Below are 12,867 nucleotides of genomic sequence, written 5' to 3'. Positions count from 1 at the left end.
TTGGGTTTAATTATTTTAGCCTTTTTGTTGATATTTTTGATTACTTTTTTGGAGACTCCTTTCGCCTTGGGTTTTTCCTTCTTCCCACCCCCCCACCTCTTTGTTTCCCTTTGAGTCGATGTGGAAACGTTCACCTAGATCGGAGGACAACTCTGGGAACGACTCAACTCAACATCATCTATCTGAGCTGGGTCTCCTAGGTCGCTCCAAAAAGTCCAAAAGTAAGTGTGTTCGGTGTTACTCACTTCATATCAACATCGACATTTCCAGTCTTGAACCAAATGTCCTAGATCTGAGACCTATTGTGGCCTGTTCTAGATGCCTCATGGGACAAGTCGGACTCAGACCACCCTCCCCTGAGTTTTCGGGGATTTTTTTCTTCTCTTTTATCCACATCTTCAATCCTTCAGCTTCTGCAAAATAGCCTCAATCTGCTTCAAGTCTCCAAGCGCCCCCACCTTGCTAACCAGGTTACCGGTGACGTACAGAATTTCAATCGCAGCCAGAATCATCCTCTCGTTCACCTCTTCGTTCTTTTCGTTCCTTCACTCGAGGTGTGTTAGACCGGCCTAGCAGCAGTCTTTCCAACCAGACCAATATCACCCGGCCAAGAGCACCCTCGACTTTCGCTGGATCCATTAATTCTGCTTACCCAGAACGCGTTGGTCAATCTGCGCATTCAAATCGCTCACGAACTTCATTTCATTCAAGATCGGGACGGACTACAGGCCCAATGGAGGTAGATCGTACCCACACACGGAGGGAGAGGACCTTTGTCGGGAGCGAATGCGCGGTTTGCGATGAACCCTTGGAACATACTCTACGCGGCGAGCGTGTTCTGCAGCTCTCGTGCTCCCATGTCTCCCACGAGGCCTGTTTTTATGAATTCCTGCGGGAATGCGATGGACAATACTGCCCGACCTGCAATGCGCCATTGGCCTTGGACACAAGTCGCGGTGGAAATGTCTTGGATATCGGTATGTTCCTCGTGCGGGGTTTAGAGGGGCCCGGAAGGCTAATGTGATTTTTTTTTTACCCAGAGAAAATTAGTAATATTGTTCGCTCGGTGACGTCGAATGATACCGCTACAGTACGCAGTGGCTTGACGACACCAACTCCAACTCCATGGGAGCAGTCCTCCAGTCGACGAGCACCGAGTGATTCCGGCAGTCGCTACACCTCGGGTACCCGAGAGGCACCACCTTACAATTCGACAAGGGAGCCATCTTACAACCCCTCAAAAGAGCCATCCTACAACCCTTCGAGAGATCCATCCTATAATCGACGAGATAGCCGTGATACTAGCAGCCAGCGTGAGCGCGTAGAGCGATTGACGGTGGGCTCTAATCCTCGTCAACCCCATTCCCGGAACGGCAGCGCGGCCGGCTCATCCGGCGAGTACAATGAAGGCCAGCATACTAGCAGCGGGCGGCGCCATGATTACGATGTTCAAGCTATGGAGTCCGACCTTAGTCCCCGCCCTAAGGTGGCCAAGAATCCCATTCCCGCGCCGATAGTCACTGTCCGAAGCGAGTTTCCGACTATGAACCGATCTCGTCAACAACAGACCCTCACGTGTCTGATTACGGTCGAAGTGCCAGATGCAAATTGGCGTCCTGACCTAGATGATCTACGACACACGCCTTCGGGACAGTCGCAGCTGGATGAACCATACGCGGGACGAAGTGGCGGACAGGATGCGCGATCCATCCAGTATGAACCAACGGAGAATATGGAAGAAGTGGCCGAGGAATTGCGTAACCGGGTGGACAATTGGCACGGTCTTGAATTTAAACGGTTTGGCAAGTTGCGCCTCCACGGACACATGCGCGTGGGCAAGGATCGGGATTCCTGGCAGGAGTTGGAATGTTATCTCTTCGGGGAGATGCTTATCTGTGTCAAGGAGAAGAAATCGGCTGATCACCATTTCGATGCGAGCGGGCGACGCAAGCCTGTTCGTTGCAGTCTCAAAGGCTCCATTTTGATTAAGAAGCATTTAAAGTCCATTGAGGTATCGCCAGACGAACCTATTCTCTCCCTGAACCTTTCTGTCACCGAACTGCCCTGTTTCTACCTTCGCTTCCAGAATCGCAATCAGCTTGATACGTGGCGTCGGTCTTTGATCGATTTGCACCCAGAGGCCATTTCACGCCACAATGACTATGACTACGACAACTCGGGGGCTGAGGAGGATGATTACCGTGGTAACCGTGGAATCCAACGACAGGCTTCTATCAATTCGTCTTACGGCGCAGGAAAATCTATCAATACCGCCATTACAGACTACACCAATCCCGACTACACGAACCCCGACGCAGAATTCCCTGCAATCAACTCTGTTCATATTCCCCTCGATCTTGTGGTTGTCATTCCGGTATCTTCGTCTATGCAAGGCTTGAAGATTACTCTCCTGCGTGATGCCCTCAAATTCCTCGTGCAGAACCTGGGCCCTCGGGACCGGATGGGTCTGGTGACTTTTGGCTCTAGTGGTGGAGGTGTGCCCCTGGTTGGTATGACCACCAAGTCCTGGGCTGGATGGCCGAAGATCCTCGAATCGATCCGGCCGGTTGGTCAAAAGAGTCTCCGTGCGGACGTGGTTGAAGGTGCCAATGTCGCCATGGATCTTCTGATGCAGCGCAAATTCAACAACCCCGTCTCGACTATCCTTTTGATCAGCGACTCTTCTATCTCCGACCCTGAAAGTGTTGATTTCGTGGTTTCGCGTGCGGAAGCTGCCAAGGTCAGCATCCACTCGTTTGGACTTGGATTGACCCACAAGCCCGATACTATGATCGAGTTGTCTACTCGCACCAAGGGATCTTACTCGTATGTGAAGGATTGGATGATGTTGCGAGAATGTGTTGCTGGATGCCTGGGCGCGTTACAGACAACCTCTCACCAAAACGTGAAGTTGAAGCTCCGTCTACCTGAAGGGTCACCCGCCAAGTTTGTCAAGATTAGCGGCGCTCTGCACACCACAAAGCGCGCAACTGGCAAAGATGCCGAAGCTGCACTGGGAGATCTCCGATTCGGTGAGAAGCGCGACGTCTTGGTCCAACTTGTCATCCAGCCCGACAATGCCACGCAGGACAACATGCCGCAAGATCCGTGGGAGAGCCTAGTCTCTGGGTTGGAGGCACTCGGCGGTGGTTCCGATGGCGATGAGACACGAGTGCTGAGTGTTGAAGAAGTCCCATTGATTCAAGCTGATCTCACCTACGGCGACCTGCTCCGTGATGGCCATCTCACTCACTCCCCCCGGCCTTCACTCCTGGCCATTACTATGCTGCCCCCTAACCCTCGGGCCAAGGGTCATCGATCCTCGAATCCTCCAATTCCTCCCCATCCTTCGATCGTGCAGCGTCGCATGGAACTACTCACTTCCGACATGCTGACCCGTGCTCTCACTCTGGTTTCCCGGGGCCAGCATGATCGGGCGATGCACCTTCTCAACGAAACGCGCAGTATTCTCAAGGGCCTAGGCAAGGGTGGCCTGCCACCTCTGCCCCCGGGTGCTTCCCGGTCCGACAGTGATGCCGACAGCCGCGGCGACACCCCAGTCTCGGCCACCTCTCCTAGCTTTGGTGGAACCCACTCATCCGCATCCGACACCCACACCATCACAACACCCTCCGCGGTCGATGCTCAGACGATGATTGCCCTAAACGCAGATCTGGAGTCCGCTCTGGAGTGGATCAACCACCCGGCAGTCTTCGGCCGTGATTCCCGCAAGGCGGTGCTACAGAGCATTGGCGTGATTTCCTCACAACGCGCCTACACCTTCCGCACTCCATCCGAAGCCCACTGGGCCCAGCGTGTCTCCGGTGTGCGTCGGTTGACGGAGCGTTCCCAAGACTGGCGCGAGACTGGCGACGATGCTTTAACAGAAGAATAGGGAAAGCCAACTCTCTACAACTCAGCATGTGTTATTCTCCCCCTAATTTTTGATTTTTTGAAACGCTTTCCCTTTGTCCCATATTCCCGACTTTTACATACCAAGTCGACGTGTTATTTTCCCTTTGCTTTTCCCCCTTTGTGATTTCTTTTGCCATCCCTATGATACCACTTTGTTCCCATGACTACGCAACATGATACCAGGGGCTTTGTTCTTGATGTGTTTCCGCTGTATTTGGACATACTATCTCTGTTTCTATGTAATTGCTCTGACGGTCTCGGCTATGGTGCGCGGGTGGGATGGTGTTATGTCGGTTTTTACTTGTTTGAACATATGACGATTTACCGGACTATTTTCTTTTCTTCTTTTTCTATACATCCAGCCCTTAAGTTTATCTGAACCCATTAGTTGCCTTGGACTAGTACATATCCACCTCATCCAAATTGTTCTCCCAGAGAAATGGTAAGAGATCTTATTGACATAATTCGAAGAGGAAACTAGAATATCCTCACAGGCGGTAGAGTGGGGATTTTGGAGGTTAGACATGACGTTGCTCTCAGGTTGGTCATGAAGAATTGGGGAAAGTGGCTGCTTATCGCCGTGTCAGATCGACCTTCAACTTGCAACTTCCCCGTGGAGGGTCTGGTTTACCTAGACCATTGGAAATCCTTGGATTCTCTTCTTGACAACATTTGCACAAAGAGTTAGACAGGCTGTCGACTATGCTCCGTCAATCTATGGCGCGCGCTTTCCGCCGCGCATGCGCATATCCTTTCTTATCGCCGAAGCCCTCCACCCAGCTCAAGGCCGCCTCACTAGCAGCTCAAACGTCGCGCTCATACAATACCTTAGGGCCTCAATTTTTTACTCGTTGGGCTACCTCTCTGCGGTCTCAGGTCGCACCTCTACCACAACCCCGACCCCGATCACAGCTGTCGTTTCACAGACCTTCCCCGACCAACCGGCGCACCTTCTTCTCAAGCCACCAATCCCGCTACCAACAAAGGCAGAGCCAATACAATCGATTCCGAGGCAGCACCCATCAACCTATTGTCTTCCGATTAGTACAAAATGCCAAACCATACCACTTTGTCGCGATTGGCGTGGGGATATCCGGACTTTATCTATACAACACGGAGATAGTGGAGATGACCGGTCGACGACGGTTCAACTGTGTCTCTCGTCACCAGGAGCTAAACATGGGCGAAGAGAGCTACCGCGAGGTCCTCAGTTCCGAGCGTGGGAAGATCCTGCCCCAGAACCACCCTCTTACTCTTATGGTTGATGGTGTGCTGCAGCGGTTGATCCCGCAGGTGGCCATTGAGGGCGCTGATTGGAAGGTTCATGTTATCAAGGATGATGGAATGGTGAATGCTTTTGTGCTTCCTGGGTAAGCTTTTCTGGGGTCGTGGCGTTGATGTTTGGGCTCTATAGTTGTGGATATGGCTGACAGTATTTTGTTTTGCTTAGGGGAAAGGTGTTTGTCTACACAGGTATCTTGCCCATCTGCAAAGACGAGGATGGCTTGGCTGCTGTACTGGGACATGAGATTGCGCATGTTGTGGCTCATCATCCTGCAGAGCGCATGAGCAACAGTTTCATTACGCTGGGAGCTGTGTTCGCTATCTCTTTCTTGTTCGATGTCTCTGGACAGTTTTCTTCTTTCCTTTTGAATCTCATGTATAGCTTGCCGAACTCGCGGACGCAAGAGGTATGAATTGTCTTTTATTTTACTATATGGTCACTTGGCTAATTCTATCTACAGGCTGAAGCAGACAATATCGGTCTAAGTATCAACCCTTGAAGTTATGGATCAACTTACGATTATGTCGCTAATGATTGCTATCAGTGATGATGTCCAAAGCCTGTTTCAACCCCGAGGCAGCCGTCAAATTGTAAGTTGATATGACTGAATGGGCCACCATCTTGCGCTTTGCTGATAATTGCTAGGTGGGCTCGCATGCATGAACAGGAGAAACAGGCTCCTCCACAGTTCATGTCAACTCACCCATCGGTAGGCTTGGAGAAGACTTATGCAGATGAATTCCGACTAATTCACCAATAGAGTTACAACCGAATGGAAACCATTCAAGGATGGTATGGTCATTTCCCCTGCGTTGACTTGCTTATTATTAATTCGACCAAATAGGCTCGACAAGGCCGAAGGAATTTACGAGGAGAATGGGTGCAGCTCCGTGAAAGAATACAGTGAGAGACTTCTGTCCATGCTCCGCATAACAAGTTACTGATCTTTCTAGTGCCTGGTTTCCGAACTGCTTATAATTCGCATGTCTCGTATCTGAGATGATCAACAGAGCATCCAAGTCAATAGTGCACTGATGATAACTGTATAATAGCATTAGCCAATGTATTAATAAACACGAGACAATCTCCAATTACAGACCTCATGAAACATAAGACAATAAACAATAAACAATAAACAATAAACAATAAACAATAAACAATAAACATATAAAACATATAAAACATGAAGGATTAGACATTATATCGTCGCTGATCTATAATCAACGCCAAGCAACTGGGCAACTGGTGGGCTCCCCCTCGTGCAAACCAAGCAAACCCACCACCGCAGCTCCAAAAATTGCCCGGCACAACAGCTCCATCCACTCCCTCACATTCAACCCATTTGATATCTAGTCGCATCTCCTTCGGACGCGACCTAATATCATGTCGCTATCAATTCCCGGTCCCTCCCAGGCGGGCCTCTTCAAGCCCGGGTACCAGAGGTGAGTTCGAAAAGTCGGGAAGCCCGAAATCCCACCGCAATAGGGACCTCCTTATCTGGCGCCCCTCCAAAAAGAAAGCAAAGCAATTGACTGATCTGTGTTTTCTGCTGTATAGCCACGATGCCGAAGATGGAGCCGTTATCCGTAACATCGAAGCCTGCCAGGCTATCTCAGGAACCGTCCAGACCTCCCTGGGCCCCTATGGCCGCAACAAGATCGTCATAAACCACCTGCAAAAGATGATTCTGACCTCCGATGCGGCTACGATCCTTCGTGAGTTGGATGTTGTCCACCCCGCTGCTAAGCTGCTTGTCATGGCGAGTCAGCAGCAGGATGCGGAGATGGGCGATGGTACCAACTTGGTTATTGTGCTGGCCGGTGAATTGTTGAAGAAGGCAGAGGAGTTGATCCGTATGGGTCTCAAGACGAGTGATATTGTTTCCGGATACGAGAAGGCTCAGAACTTTGCCTTGTCGGTTCTAGAGGGTATGTTTTCATGTCCCCCGTGATCGGTTTATCGATATAGAAATGAGGGAATGTTTCTAATTTCTGTCCAGAGCTCGAGGTCGACAGACTCCAAAATATGCGATCGGCAACAGAATTGAGCAAGGCTCTCCGCACAGTGGTGGCCTCTAAGCAGTCCGGCACGGAGGATACTTTGGCTGCGTTGGTTGCCGAGGCGGTTCTGGCTGTGTTGCCCAAGAACCCCGTTAACTTCAACGTCGACAACGTGCGAGTCGTTAAGATCATGGGTGGTAGCTTGGAACAGTCGAAGGTGGTGAAGGGTATGGTCTTCCCCCGGGAGCCCGATGGAACTATCAAGAAGGCCAGCAAGGCCAAGGTCGGCGTTTTCAGCTGCCCCATCGATATCAGCCAGACCGAGACCAAGGGCACAGTTCTCCTGAAGAACGCCAAGGAGATGATGGACTTCACTGCGGGTGAGGAGGATCGTCTGGAGATTGCCATTAAGGAGCTCTACGACTCCGGCCTCCGTGTGGTCGTTGCCGGCTCCACTGTTGGCGACTTGGCCATGCACTACCTCAACCGTTTCAATATCCTGGTTATTAAGATTCTGTCTAAGTTCGAGCTCCGCCGCTTGTGCCGCGTTGTCGGTGCCACACCCCTGGCTCGCCTAGGTGCCCCCATGCCCGATGAGATGGGCCAGATCGATGTTGTCGAGACCACCGAGATTGGTGGTGACCGAGTGACCGTCTTCCGTCAGGAGGATGCCAACGCCATCACCCGCACAGCAACCATTGTCCTGCGCGGCGCCACCCAGAACCACCTGGAGGACGTCGAGCGTGCCATCGACGACGGCGTCAACGTTGTCAAGGCCATCACCAAGGACCCCCGTCTCGTGCCCGGTGCCGGTGCTACGGAGATCCAGCTCGTGGAGCGCATCTCCAACTTCGCCGACCGAACCCCCGGTCTGCCCCAGTACGCCATCCGCAAGTTCGCCGAGGCCTTCGAGGTCGTCCCCCGCACACTCGCCGAGTCTGCCGGTCTCGATGCCACCGAGGTTCTCTCGCGTCTGTACACCGCACACCACCGCACCACTGCTCCTGGCGAGTCATCTTCCGAGGAGGATGAGGAAGAGGGCAGCTCGTCTGAAGAGGAGGAACCATACTGGACTACGGGTGTGGACCTTGAGATTGGCGACTCCGACGGCACTCTGGACACTGTCGAGGAGGGTATTCTGGATCTTATGGCTACAAAGATGTCTGCGATCCGTCTGGCCAGTGAGTCTGCCCGGACGGTGCTGAGCGTCGACCAGATCATTGTCTCGAGACAGGCAGGTGGCCCCAAGCCTCCGAAGGGTGGAGGTGATTGGGACCAGGATTAGATTTTTAAAAAAAGGAGCGATGAGGGTCTGGATGCTGTTTGATAATATGGAGCCTATAGATCTTCGTACGATGATATGCTTTTTGAGAACCATTGTAAATTGAACTACCTTTCTCTTCCAGTATTTTTTGTTTTTCCCTCGTATATATTTACTATAAATATATATAATTTATACAAGGATATCAGAACTGAGTTGATCATAGTTGGCCTGGTGACTGAGCTTATTGATGATAGAGAATGTGGTCAACCAGCTCTATACACCAGATTATAGGAAATTAATATATATTATTGTGTATTATTTCAATTATAAAGCCATAAATACTCTACAGAGCCTAGTCTAGTAGGATATCTACATGGAAACTAAGTAATTAGAGTTTCTTGAAGTAACTTTGTCCACCGAGGCCATACCTACGTTATAGACTGGCTCTCATTTCCTTCAATGAAAAGGTGTAGTATTCTGGATTACTGGTTATGTTTCAGCTCTTCGATCATTCTTAGGTACCAATCGAACTATAAACTATTTCCGTGAAGTTTGACGGCAATTTGACGGCAATAGCACGGGGATTATCAGACCTCCGCGGAATTATCCTCTCAAGCCTGGTAACCGTGATCAAACAATCCTGACTGACTTATTCCTGAAGTAGTGGTGTTGTAGGCTGCGCGAAAAATGACTTGATCACGATTGGAAATGCCCGTCGGATAGAGACGGACTGATTGCAAGAGCCCACCTCCGGTGCTTGTGGCATAGTCCTGAGCCACTTGTAAGAAGTCGATGGAATTGCTTTTCCACTCCCGAATCACCAAACCTGGCATTTCATCAACCGCAATAACCAGAAGATCACCGGGTTGATTGGAGCCTTCGTATCGGCCAGCAAATTGTTGGGCTGACTGCTCTCTTGCGGCAGTAGCGACACCTTTCAAAGCTGTATCTTCGATAACATCTGCTAGCTTCGAAACTAGGCAATTATCTTTGCCCGCTGTTAGTACGGAGAAAGTAACACCGTAATCTGGTATAAGAACTAGCAAGCTTTCGTACGATCCGATGCTGCCCCCTTTTGTGTAATAGTCAACCACATGGCCGCTGTCTGCATGTCGATAGATCTCCCAGGGTTGACCGACTGAGAAGTACAAAGATGATGTATGAGTAATCGGCTTTAGCCACCTGCGCGTAACTACTGGAGGAAGTTGCGTGTTTTGCAATATTGCTTTACTAAACACAGCAAGGTCCCTTGCACTGGAATATATTCCACCTGCACTGTTCGATTTTTTTAAGCAACTTGTTCTTATTCACTGGGACAGGAGCAAGGGGTACGAATACTCACGGCATATCATCCCCAAGTTCGAAATCCCAAAGACTTTCTCCCGTAGCGGGTATAACGCCGCTAAAGTCTGGCGGTTTGGAAGCATAGGTATGTTCTAAACCGAGTGGACGAAATATTGCAGCCCCAAAGGCGTCAACCATCGTAATGTTCGTGACATTAGCCGCGACGTATCCGAGGATCCTGAAAGCGGCATTTGAATAGGCTGGTGTTTCCCAAGCCGGGAAAACTGGAGGCTGCTGATCGAGACCTTGGAGAAAATCTAGAAATTTGCATAAGAGAATAAAGATGAGGAGCTTTGCAGACATGAAAACTAAACTGACCTTTCCTTGAGCACAATGGCTGGGACAAATTCCCATCACAATGGGGAGTGTCTTTGTCTGAGAGCTTGGGCAGGCCAAGTTTTTGAAACGGAAGATTCGAACCAGCTAGGCCCGCATGATTATCTATAGGCTTCTATTAATACGTTGATGGATGGAAAATTCGGGTACCCTTCACACATACAGTCACGTAGAATTCCTCCCATTTGACCAGCAAGAGCTCCAACCTCTATTTCATCCCATTTCACAGTCGGGCTGGTGTTATAACCGTTATCAGCGGGTAGGTCATCCAGATATCTCGAGATGGGTTCATTCAGAAGGTCGTGGCCTCCATGGAGAAGCAGTTGATACACTGTAAAAAGCTTTGAGATGCTACCAATTCTGAAGACAGTGTCCGGACCAACGCTGTTTGTTCCATTCGGTGACAGACCATTGGCTGTGTGATAGTAATCGAACAAAGGAGACTCTCCAGAGTCATGAATAGAAAACCCGCAGATAGCGACGGAATCTCGAGTCTCCTTCCCGAATGCTACATCCAAAGCTGTCGTGATATCTTGGGTCATCTGGCCCAAAGAGGAAGATAGAGAAGGACTCCTGGAGAGGTTCACAGGCGCCGTGAAAATTGGGCCGAGAAAAGTGTCCCCATTGAAAGCCTCGACGAGTATTGCGCTCAATGCGGTCAAACCGCTTGTAAGAAAGTGTGCAAAACGCATATCCGTGTGCTCAAGTCAAGGTCTGAAGAGGAAATATGCAATTGACAAGTAAATCGAATTCCCTCTAGAGCTGACTTGGAAGATATATTATTGTATCACATTGTATTCTATCAAGAATGATTACCCACATTTCTACCGTTTAAACACCACCGTTGACGGAATATCCTGTCGACAATCACCGTCATGTCCTCTGAAATCTCCGCTGAATTTCCGAGGTACCGGCTGTAACGTGGGGCATGAATACTTACGACATACACAGCCGAGATGGATACAATATAGATTGGCCTTTTAAAATGGTGTCAGGTCTATTGAGAAAGTTCTGGAGTGGCGGAGTAGTTATTGGGATCTCACCGGTTGAGAGACCGAGCTTTCTACCTAGGTGTGAGATTGACTGGTCTTTTTCGTCAATCTACACAACCTTGTGACTGGCACCTCCAACATCTTTCTTAGCACTCTCCTCGAGGCGCTCGATCTCCTCCCCAAACCTATCCCCAATTTGGTGGGTGCGCCAGAGCTTGACATCTGTCTCGAATACCAAGTTCATCTCTTGACTGTCCCACAGTTTGGGAGTAAATGATGAACACGTGTATAGTCGCATAGCAAAAGTCCCCGAAAATGAAATAAAGATATAGGAAAATATGTTGTATGTTATATGCTGTACAATTCTAGAACTATGTTGTAGGTACACGTGAGCATTGACCAACCAAATGGTTGGCCTGATAGACAAATATGCCTGAGGCATAAATCACGTGCCACTCCCAGATTTTCCTCGAGTGTTTCCTTTCGGTCTTGATATCAACGAGCCGCGATTCCAATCCCCACCACTTTTCTCCAATTCCCCTTTCTCTCGAGCTTCTCGTCCCTTTCTCACCTCCGCCATGTCCTTCTCCACCCAGGCCGCAGCCCGCTGCGCTAGACAGCTCTCCGGCTCCGTCCGCCCGTCCTCCCTGCGCATCGCGACCTCCGCTACATACCTCACAGCCCGTCGCACACCCAGCAGCCGGCGATGCGAATCCACCCAGGCAGCCCCTGCTGCTGCCACCAACCCCAAGATCTCCCAGATTGTCGACCAGATCAGCACATTGACTCTGCTTGAGACTGCCGATCTGGTGTCTAGCTTGAAGGTGTGTTTGACAATCTCCACATAACCCATGATTTCAAAACAGGATATGCGAGCCTGGCATATCTCTCTCTATCTATATCACCACTCTGTTCAATTGAGGTATTCGCTCGAACCATTGCTAATCAAAACTTTTGCACAGACCCGCCTGAACATCCCCGACCTCCCCGTTGGCGGTTTCGCCATGGCCGCTGGTGGTGCCCCCGGTGCGGCCGCTGCCGTTGAAGAGGAGGAGGCTGCTCCCGCCGCTGCCGAGAAGACACTGTTCAACCTGAAGCTCGAGTCCTTCGAGCCTACCTCCAAGCCCAAGGTCATCAAGGAGATCAAGACTATGCTCGGCCTGTCGCTGGTGGACAGCAAGAAGTTCGTCGAGTCCGCACCCAAGATTCTGAAGGAGTCTGTGCCCAAGGAGGAGGCGGAGAAGCTCATTGAGACGTTCAAGGCGCTCGGTGCCAAGGCGACTATGGAGTAAAAGACTTGTGTTATTATTTAGACACGGGGAGGGGATAGATTGGGAAGAGAGTCAGGGAAGATGTTGTTGCTTTGGTCTTTTCCTCTCTTTTTCTCTCTTTGGATTCTTGCTTTTGAGAGATCTTGTTGAGCATTTATTGTGTTTGGCCTGGCAGATCAAGGCAAAATGTACATTATACGCATTGTGTTCTAGGGCCGTCTGGTACAGAGGGCTCGTTTGGTTAATTGATGCATTTAGCATATCGATGCTCTTCTATTACTTTGAAACCCAGTAAATATCTTTAAATACTATTTTGAGGTATGGTCAAGTTGTTCGTAGATCTAAATATCGGAGTAGCTTCGCGGTGAAGTTGCCGATCTGATCTCCAGAACTTCAACCAGAAAAAACCCCCCTCACCTACTACCTCCACCATTTCCCCTCCGCACTCTTTTACATGGCC

The 12,867-nt window shown here is 50.1% G+C and overlaps 5 protein-coding genes across 5 annotated transcripts; 4 read left to right on the top strand and 1 right to left on the bottom strand.

Moving 5' to 3' along the window:
• Window positions 1–733: 733 nt before the first annotated feature.
• Window positions 734–3,895, top strand: PEX2_031910 (VWA and PH domain-containing RING finger protein; the record flags this gene model as incomplete). The annotated part of the gene is made up of 2 exons (XM_016740466.1): window positions 734–977; window positions 1,041–3,895. 2 exons carry the CDS (start codon window positions 734–736, stop codon window positions 3,893–3,895), a joined length of 3,099 nt encoding a protein of 1,032 aa, XP_016592968.1.
• Window positions 3,896–4,655: 760 nt separating this feature from the next.
• Window positions 4,656–6,203, top strand: PEX2_031900 (M48 family metallopeptidase; the record flags this gene model as incomplete). The annotated part of the gene is made up of 9 exons (XM_016740465.1): window positions 4,656–4,959; window positions 5,039–5,285; window positions 5,366–5,606; window positions 5,661–5,685; window positions 5,745–5,790; window positions 5,846–5,909; window positions 5,961–5,992; window positions 6,045–6,103; window positions 6,154–6,203. 9 exons carry the CDS (start codon window positions 4,656–4,658, stop codon window positions 6,201–6,203), a joined length of 1,068 nt encoding a protein of 355 aa, XP_016592967.1.
• A 380-nt stretch (window positions 6,204–6,583) lies between these two features.
• On the top strand, window positions 6,584–8,485 carry PEX2_031890 (chaperonin-containing T-complex subunit CCT8; the record flags this gene model as incomplete). Its single annotated transcript, XM_016740464.1, has 3 exons — window positions 6,584–6,642; window positions 6,758–7,128; window positions 7,200–8,485. 3 exons carry the CDS (start codon window positions 6,584–6,586, stop codon window positions 8,483–8,485), a joined length of 1,716 nt encoding a protein of 571 aa, XP_016592966.1.
• Window positions 8,486–9,075: 590 nt separating this feature from the next.
• Window positions 9,076–11,380, bottom strand: PEX2_031880 (Beta-lactamase-like protein; the record flags this gene model as incomplete). Its single annotated transcript, XM_016740463.1, has 4 exons — window positions 9,076–9,565; window positions 9,807–10,065; window positions 10,308–10,810; window positions 11,250–11,380. The coding sequence occupies 4 exons, from the start codon at window positions 11,378–11,380 to the stop codon at window positions 9,076–9,078; spliced, it is 1,383 nt and encodes a 460-aa protein (XP_016592965.1).
• Window positions 11,381–11,714: 334 nt separating this feature from the next.
• PEX2_031870 (mitochondrial 54S ribosomal protein bL12m) lies at window positions 11,715–12,428 on the top strand (the record flags this gene model as incomplete). The annotated part of the gene is made up of 2 exons (XM_016740462.1): window positions 11,715–11,960; window positions 12,099–12,428. The coding sequence occupies 2 exons, from the start codon at window positions 11,715–11,717 to the stop codon at window positions 12,426–12,428; spliced, it is 576 nt and encodes a 191-aa protein (XP_016592964.1).
• Window positions 12,429–12,867: the final 439 nt, after the last annotated feature.

Source organism: Penicillium expansum (assembly GCF_000769745.1).
Source record: "Penicillium expansum strain MD-8 chromosome Unknown contig88, whole genome shotgun sequence".
Taxonomy (NCBI): Eukaryota; Fungi; Ascomycota; class Eurotiomycetes; order Eurotiales; family Aspergillaceae; genus Penicillium; species Penicillium expansum.
Note: the sequence above shows the minus strand (reverse complement) of the source record. Positions and strands in the feature narration are given on the sequence as shown.